The following is a 9506-nucleotide window of genomic DNA, read 5'->3' on the forward strand; positions in this document are numbered from 1 at the left end:
ACACAAAATTCTGGCCCTTTTGTTACAACATTGAACTCAGAGTCCGTCCCCCCCCAACCCACCAATTGTCACATACCCACAATTGCTGTAGAGTAACTGCACAAACCAATGCTGCCCTCGTATTGCTGGAGCCTATATAATTGACTCATATTGGAGAGAACACTCCTCATTCGCGATGTCTTTGCTTGCAATGTTTCACGAGAAAGTAACCCCAGCGAATGCAGGGACTTTGCTGTAATCTGGATTATGCGCTTACCTGAGATACAAGCGTGTCACATGCTGAAGACAACCCAACACCTATCGAAATACCTGATATATTTATGACCTGTGACAAAGAATCATACAATATATCATATTGTTGCAGGCACCATTGCTATGCTATCACAAAATGTAAAAGATTAATGCATGTTACAGGAATTAATATTTTATGTCTCCTTTAACTTTCTCCCCATAGGTACTGATGTGGTGGGGTACAGCTCCAGGACACGGCCAACTCTGATCTCAACCAAGATGCGAGGTAGGTTAGCCAACACTGACCAACTATTCCACTGTGGAATGCCTCACAACAAAAACCAACATGGCTCTCATCCAAAATCCTCCCAATCAATTATTTCAGGAGACATCACTGGATACCAAGTACTAAAAGGGCTTGCACATATATGGCACCTCTATGGCCTCAGTACATTTCAAAGTGCTTTACAACCAACAAAGTGCCACTGAAGTGCAGTCACTCTTGTAATTTAGGAAATGCAGCAGCCAAATTGTGCACAGCAAGCTCCCACAAATAGCAATGAGATAATGACCAGATAATCTTTAATTTAATCCTTTATACTCATTCCCGGGATGTGGGCATCGCTGGGCAGGTTTTCATTTATTGTCTAGCCCTAATTGCCTAATTAGAACTGATCCACCTACTTAACAATTGAGTGGTTTGTTAGACCACTTCAGAGGGCAGTTAAGAATCAGTCACATTGCTATGGGTCTGGAGTCACATGTAAGCTAAACTAATAAGGTGGGTAATTTTGCTTCTGTAAAGGACATTAATGAATCAGATGGGCTTTTGTATCACATGGTCAGTTAGCTTTTTAATTACAGATTTATTTAATTGAATTTAACTTTTCCAGTTGCTGTGGTGGGATTCAAACTCATGTCTTCTGATCATCTGTCAAGGCCTCGGGATCGCTAGATCAGTACCATAACTACGGTGTTACTGTTCCTGATTTTAACTATATGATTGAGGAATAAACATTGGCTAGGACACAATACAAATCCTCTATTCCTCTTTGAAATAGTTGCCTGAGATTTTTTTACATCCACCCAAGAGGGCAGACAGGGCCTTGGTTTTACATATCATCTGAAAGATAGCACACCTCTGACAGGGCAGCAGTCCCTCATTTCTGTAATGGGAGCACCAACCTGGATTTTATGCTCAAGCCTTTTTTATAATTCATTCATGGGATTATGGGCATTGCTGGCTAGGCCAGCATCAATTACCCATCCCTTATTGCCCTTGAGAAGGTGGTGGCGAGTTGTCGTCTTGAACCGCTGCAGTGCCTGTGGTGAAGTTACACCCACAGTGCTGTTAAGGAGGGAGTTCCAGGCTTTTGACCCAGCAACAGTGAAGGAATGGCGATATATTTCCAAGTGAGGATGGTGAGTGGCTTGGAGGGGAACTTCCAGGTGGTGGTGTTCCCAAGTGTCTGCTGCCCTTGTCCCTCTAGATGCTATAGGTCATGGGTTTGGAAGGTGCTGTCTAAGGAGCCTTTGAGTTCCTGCAGTGCATTTTGTAGATGGAACACACTGCTGCCACTGTATGTCAGTGATGGAGGGAGTGAATGTTTTTGGATGTGGTGCCAGTCAAGTGGGCTGCTTTGTCCTGGATGGTGTCAAGCTTCTTGAGTGTTGTTGGAGATGCACTCATCCAGGTAAGGGGAGAGTATTCCATCACAGGCTTGACTGGTGCCTTGCAGATGGTGGACAGGCTTTGGGGAGTCAGGAGGTGAGTTATTCGCTGCAGGATTCCTAACCTCTGACCTGTTACTGTAGCCACAGTATTTATATGTCTAGTCTAGTTCAGTTTCTGGAGTGGGAATTGGACCCACAACCTTTGACTCGAGGGGAAGAATGTGACTTGCTGAGTCGTGTCTATCACAGGATCTCTGGCATACTTTTTGCCTCCTTATTGAAGTTCAAGGATACTGCTGTCTCTTCTGATATCAGATAGATCAGCAAAGACCAGCAAATGAACCCAAGAACCTCTCAGGCTGTTTGGCGCAGTGATGTCATCGAAATCTGTTTTCCGTTTGTAAAAAGCACTTGATCTGTTAATAAGCACATAGTATCAATTTAAAAACAATCTACTGCAGCTCAGCTTGTACTTAACAAAACGGATATTTCTATACAATAAATCATCATAGACATACTTACAGCTGTGGCAAGTGAAACAGCATCCAACTCAACTTTTCCTAAATGCCCACAGAATATGGAGCTGACAACACTTATATTAAAGACCATCAGATGCGAGAAAAACTGTAGAAAAACATGAAATTGTCCATTAGGCTTTCTTTTGAATACATGTCTAAACAAAACTTCATAGTGCGATGGAATACTGCCCACATGCCTGGGGTATTGCGAAGTTACTCAATTTGGTCTTTAACCAGGTTGAAATCAAGGCTGAAATGATTGGACATTACCTTGGAGAGTTCTCCATCACCTACAAACCTGTCATGCACAGCAGACCTGGTATCGGTGCCACTCACTCCTCCAGGTTCATTCCTCTGAAGTAAACTGTTTACATGGGAATGTTGCTTAAATAAAATTAATAAAGAGTTGCTGCGATTGTACAGGGTTTTTGGCAAGACCACATCCGGAATACTATGTGCAGGAAGAAAGGATATACTTGTATTGGAGGTGGTACAGCAAAGTTCCACTAGATTGGTCCCGGGGTTGAGGGGGTGGTCCTATGACGACAGGCTAAGTAAATTGGGCTTATATTCTCTGGAGTTTAGAAGAATGAGAGGCATTGAAATCTATGAAACTCTGAAAGGATAGACACCGAGAGATTGTTTCCATTGTTCGGGGAATCAAAAACACAGTGGCAGCGTCTCAGAGGGACCAATCATTTAGGACTGAGCTGAGAAGAGATTATTTCACTCAAAGGATTGAATGTCTTTGGAATTCTCTATCCCAGAGTGTTGTGGATGCTCCATCACTGGATACATTTAAGGCTGGGATAGACAGACAAGGAACTAAGAAATGTGGGGAGTGGACAGGAAAGTGGAGTTGAAGCCCAAGATCAGCCATGATCATATTGAATGGTGGAGCAGGCTTGATGGGCCATACAGCCTACTCCTATTTCTTGTGTTCTTGAAAGTGCAGCTCTAACACTCAGGGAGCTTGACAGCATCTAAGGCAAAACAATCCACTTGATTTGCTCCGCCATATTAAACATTCACACCCTCCATCACTGAAGCATGTGATTACATTGTGTACCATCTACAGAATGCACTGGAGCAATTCACCAAGGCTTCTTCAAAAGCACCTCCCAAACTCATGACCTCAACCTGGAAGGGCAAGAGCAGCTGGCACATAGAAACACCAACAAGTCACACACCATCCCGACTGGAAATATAATCACCATTTCTTCATCGTTACTTTGTCAAAATTCTGGAACTCATTACCCAACAACACTGTGGAAGTACTTTCACCACACAGGACATGGCAGTTCATCACCACCTTCTCTAGGGCAATTAGGGGTGAGCAATAAATGCTGGCCTTGCCAATGACACTCACATCTCGTGAATGTAAAAATAATTCAGGTTTTAGAATAACAAAAACCAACTTATGTTTAACTCACAGTTCAACGTTACTGGAAATGGTAATAAAAAATATAGTTCTATTTTATACAGCTGCAGTTAAGTGAATTGCCCATGATGTTACCATCAACAATAAATGACTCACTATTTGTATTACACAATGTGCATTCTGTTCCAAGTGAGCTAATCTCAACAGCAATGAACTGCAATAAAAAAGTGAAAGCCAGTGTTTTACCACCGGTACATATCACTGAAATGAAATGATGCAGATTAACCCTCCTGAGTACTTCTGACACAAACTAGGTACTCAGCTAGTTAAAATTACATTTTTCTTTAGAATGCACGACTGATGGTAACTGACAGTCAACTGCTAAGCATGGTTTGAAATTTAAACCAAGCAGCTTGACCCTGATTGGTGTAGACTGTCCTGAGGAATGAGTCAGCGAATGGCTGTTATTTACTTTGCGCCTCTTTCAGCTAAACAATGTGTGTATATGTTCTTTCTGTCTACAAAGAACAGGGCCCTGTGTCTTAATATATGTAGCTTCCAGGACACGCAAATGTGCCACACTGCATGCCCAACGAACAATCTTAAATTGGTTGTCAGAGTAACTCTTAGCACACTGAGGATTATTTAGCTAATGTTGTCCAATTGTGGAATCGCATCTAATGTTGGACAGTCTGTTCTGAGTTTGCAAGGATGGGTTTGTTGGGTACGGTGTGTACCCTGCCCATTGCAAACAGTGGCTGGGACATGTTATTTGATACAATCAGGCGGTCTTTGGGACATATGGCCTACATGCCTAGCATCACACTGGCACTGACATTCATATACCATATTACTCATTCATGTGATCGGCTGAATGTCTTTTTGACTCGACAGCAGCATCCTGCTGGTGGCGAATCCACTCACGTTGCTACTGCATAGTAACACCGTCAAACAGCTAGCTTCACTTGTTGCTCAAATTTTTGACATACCTTACCCTTAGGGTAATCAGGGGTAGACTGGGCACTTTTTAGGGCTGAAAGTGACAGCCTTAGTCCCGTTAATGAGTTTGAGTGATATACAGCGCAAAATAATCTGAGCAGGGTAACCGTTATCCGGCAGGATGTCTTTGATGTGCCCTATTTCATGATTAAGAGCATAAGACATAGGAGCAGAAGTAGCCCATTGAGTCTGCTCCATCATTCAATGAGATCATGGCTGATCTGATATTCCTCATCTCCACTTTCCTGCCTTTTCCCCAAAACCCTCGATTCCCTTACTGATTAAAAACCTGTCTAGCTCAGCCTTGAATATACTTAATGACCCAGTCTCTATGGTAAAGAATTCCACAGATCTACTACCCTCAGGGAAGAAATTCCTCCTCATCTGTCTTAAATGGGCAACACCTTACTCTGCAATTCTGCCCTCTGGTCCTAGACTCTCCCACAAGGGGAAACAACCTCTCAGCATCTACCCTGTCAAGCCCCCTAAGAATCTTGTATGTTTCAATAAAGTCACCTCCCATTCTACTAAACTCCAATGAGTACAGGCCCAACCCACTCAACCTCTCTTCATAAGAAAATCCCTCCATATCCAGGATCATCCGAGTGAACCTTCTCTGGACTGTCTCCAATGCCAGTATATCTTTCCTTAGGTAAGGGGCCCAAAACTGTTCATAGTATTCTAGGTGTGGTCTAACTAGTGCCTTGTATAGTTAAGCAAGACTTCCCTATTTTTATATTCCACTCCCTTTGCCTTCCCTATTACCTGCTGAACTTGTATGTTAGCTTTTTGGGATTCATGCACAAGGACTCCCAAAACCCTCTGTCCTGCAGCTTTCTGCATTTAAATAATATTCAGCTCCTCTATTCTTCCTAACAAAGTGCATAACCTCACATTTTCCCACATTATATTCCATCTGCCAAGTTTTTGCCCACTCACTTAACCTGTCTGTATCCCTCTGTAGACTCTGTGTCATCCTCATCACTTGCCTTCCCACTTATTTTTGTGTCATCTGCAAACTTGGCGATAATACATTCACTTCCCTCATCTAAGTCATTAATATATTGTAAATGATTGTGGCCCCAGCACTAATCCCTGTGGCACTCCACTAGTTACAGATTGCCATCCTGAAAATGCTCCCCTATCCCAACTCTGTCTTCTATTAGTTAGCCAATCTTCTATCCATGCTAATATACTAGCCCCAACACCATGGGCTCTCATCTTATTAAGTAGCCTTATTTGCGGTACCTTATCAAATGCCTTTTGGAAATCCAAATATATTACATGCGCTGGATCTCCTTTATCCTGCTTGTTACCTCCTCAAAAGAGTTCTAATAAATTTGTCATGCATGATTTCTTCTTCATGAAGCCATGCTGACTCTGCTTGATTATATTATCTATTTCTAAATGCTCTGCTATTACATCCTTTATAATGGACAGCAACATTTTCCCAATGGCAGATGTTAAGCTAACTGGCCTATAGTTACCTGTTTTTTGTCTCCCTCCCTTTTAGAATAAGGGCATTTACATTGGCAGTTTTCCAGTCCTTTTGGACTTTTCCAGAATCTAAGGATTCTTTGAAGGTTACTACCAATGCATCCACTATCTCTGTAGCTACTTTTTAAAAATATCCTAGGATGCAACCCTTCAGGTCCAGGAAACTTATCAGCCTTCAGCCCCATTAGTTTCCCTAGTACTTCGTCTCTATTGATAGTTATTGTATTATTTCCTCCCCTACTTTTCCCCTTGATTATTTAGTATTTTTGGAATGCTATTAGTGTCTTCTACCATGAAGACTGATGCAAAGTATTTATTCAACTCCTCTGCCATTTCCTGGTTCCCCATTATTATTTCCCCAGCCTCATTATCTAAGGGGCTTATGTTCACTTTGGCCTCTCTCCTCCTTTTAATATATTTAAAGAAGCTCTTACTATCCATTTTTATATTACTTGCTAGTTTAACCTCAAAGTTTATTTTCTTCTCTTTTTTTTGGGCATCTTTTGTTGGTTTTTAAAATTTTCCCAATCTTCTGGTTTACCACTGATGTTTGCCACATTGTATGTTTTTTCTTTTAATTTTATATTATCCTTAACTTCCTTGGTTAACCATGGTTGGTTTATCCCCTTCCTACAATCTTTCTTCCTCACTGGGGTATATCTTTTTTGAGAGTCATGAACTATTTTCTTAAACGTCTGCTATTGTTCATCAACCGTCTTTTCTGCTAAACTCCTTTCCCAGTCCACTCCAGCCAATTCTGACCTCATTCTTTGTAATCACCCTTATTTAAGTTTGCCACAGTTGTTTCCGACCCAAGTTTCTCACTCTCAAACTGAATGCTAAATTCAACCATGTTATGGTCTTTTAATCTGAGATCATTTATTAAACCTGCCTCATTACACATTTCCAGATCCAAAGTAGCCTGGTCCCTGGTTGGATTCACAACATATTGTTCTAGGAAACTGTCCTGCATACACTATGAATTCTTGCTCTGTCAATTTGAGTTTCCCAATCTACACGAAGATTAAAGTCATCCGTGATTAACGTATTGCCTTTTTTACATGCCCTCATTATCACCTGATTTATTCTGTCCTACAATATAGCTACTTATAGGGGGCCTATAGACTACTCCCACCATTATCTCCTTCCCCATGTTATTTCTTACCTCCACCCATATGGATTCTACATCTTCCGATCCAGATCATTGCTTATAGGATTACAAAAATTAAGGTTTTGTGAAAAGGAAGTGTCAGCCCTACATAAGATTATAGACCTTTCAACTTTCATCTTTGAACAAGGAATGATCATGACCCACACTCACTTTTGACACTGGCTTCATAATATGATAGCACAGGCTTAACCATTAGCACCAACACCAGTTTAACTGGCTATTCATTTCATCTGTTGCTGTGATCTTGCTGTGTGCAAATAGGACCAGATACAGCTGCAACAGATGGATTGATGAGGATGAAGTTAAGTAGGTTTTCCCTTCTTGTTGGTGTTCTCACCACCTGCCACAGGCGAGGCCTGGCAGATGTTTCTTTGGGACTCAGCCAGCTCAGTCTGTAGTCCTGCTACTGAGCTACTCTTGGGGATGGACATTGGAGTCCCTCACCCAGAGTGGGTACTGTGCCCTCATTACCCTCACTGTTTCTTCCAAGTAGTGTTCACCATATGACAATACTGGTTCATCACTTGAGGGAGGGCAGTAGGTAATCAGGTTTCTCCGTCTGTGTCTGACCTGACACCATGAAATTTCATGGTGTCTGGGGTCAGTGTTGGGGATTCCCAGGGCCACTCTCTCCTGACCATATATCAATGAGCTGCCACCCTTCCCGAGCCTGTCCTGATGGTGGGACAGGACATTCCCAGGGATGGAGGTCCCTCCATCAGGTTTCTCCGTCTGTGTCTGACCTGACACCATGAAATTTCATGGTGTCTGGGGTCAGTGTTGGGGATTCCCAGGGCCACTCTCTCCTGACCATATATCAATGAGCTGCCACCCTTCCCGAGCCTGTCCTGATGGTGGGACAGGACATTCCCAGGGATGGAGGAGTGGGGATCATTGGCTCTGAGCTATGGCTCCAAGTATGAATACCAGGCAGCTTTCTAAATTTGGACATAGGACATTATAAACAGAAATTAGTACATAGGTGAGAATTTTAAAAAAGAGGCAAATTAAATTATATCAACAAGCCTTAACCCAATTATCCCACTATCTAAACCAGCTTCATCTGAGAATGATCAATGGCCTTGGCCCCTCCTGAGCAATACTGTGAAAGGCTGAGTAGCAACATTAATTTTTAATGCAATGATTTAAAATAGAAACTCACCACTGGCCCAGCCAACCGGGAAAGCTCCTTCGCTTCTTTCCAGAAACTGTCCTCACTTATGCCAATCACTCTCCTCAATATTGAGCGCTCCGAACTGCCTGCTGCCGGGCTACCATTGCTAAAGGTCACATCTGCCGACTGGGCCATGCCTCAGGGCTTCCACTGCACCCCGAGCCGCTTTCTGCCGCTGGGGAGGGGAGCGAATTTACGGCTTTCAAAGCGCTCGGACTTTAAACAGGAGCTGCGTGCCCGAGCATACCTGATTCAAACTGTGCGGGCCAGGCCCGCCTCCAGGTGAGTCCAGGTGAGCAGCCCCTCCCCACTCACCTGGCCGCCGCCGCCCCCACCCCAGCTCCCGCTCCCGCTCCCGCTCCAGCACGGCTCCCCGCGATTGGCTACAGGCACTGCCAATCACTCCTCCGCCTACCGCATCGGGCTCCGCCTCCCATTGCGGACGCTCTATCAACGGGCGGCCAATCAGCTGAGGGAGCTCAGCCCCGCCTCTGCTGCAACCTCCAATCACGATTCTAACCCTGCCCCCTCTACCATCACCCTTCGCCCAGCCGTTGAACAGTTAGCCCGTCCCTCTACAATTACCCCGCCCATCTATCATTGCTCCGGCCCCTCTACAACTATTCAGCCTCCCTATCATTGCCTCATTCCCTCTACAATTACCCTGCCCCTCTATCATTGCCCAATTCCCTCTAACATTACCCTGGCCCTCTACAATTACTCTGCTCCATTGTCACTCCCCACTTGCTATACAATTACCCCATCCCTCTATCATTGCCCAATTCCCTCTACAATTACCCCACCCCTCTAAAATTACCCTGCCCGTCGATCATTGCCCTGCCCCCACTATTGCCCCACCTG

General features: G+C 43.7%; 1 protein-coding gene across 3 annotated transcripts in view; it reads right to left on the minus strand.

Moving 5' to 3' along the window:
• Positions 1-8982, minus strand: part of LOC121283492 (multidrug and toxin extrusion protein 1-like) — a 48056-nt gene extending 39074 nt beyond the window's left edge. Inside the window, exons 1-3 of one of the 3 annotated variants that reach the window (XM_041198135.1) lie at positions 8634-8981; positions 2428-2529; positions 257-325 (exon numbers count right to left, since the gene is read on the minus strand). In XM_041198135.1, coding sequence (XP_041054069.1) covers positions 257-325; positions 2428-2529; positions 8634-8780 — 318 coding nt within the window. In that variant the 5' untranslated portion in view covers positions 8781-8981. Of the gene's footprint in view, positions 1-256; positions 326-2427; positions 2530-8633 lie in introns of all 3 variants that reach the window. The other 2 variants (XM_041198136.1, XM_041198137.1) reach the window with 2 other exon arrangements.
• Between the last annotated feature and the right edge of the window lie 524 nt (positions 8983-9506).

This window comes from Carcharodon carcharias, chromosome 10 (assembly GCF_017639515.1).
Source record: "Carcharodon carcharias isolate sCarCar2 chromosome 10, sCarCar2.pri, whole genome shotgun sequence".
Classification (NCBI taxonomy): domain Eukaryota; kingdom Metazoa; phylum Chordata; class Chondrichthyes; order Lamniformes; family Lamnidae; genus Carcharodon; species Carcharodon carcharias.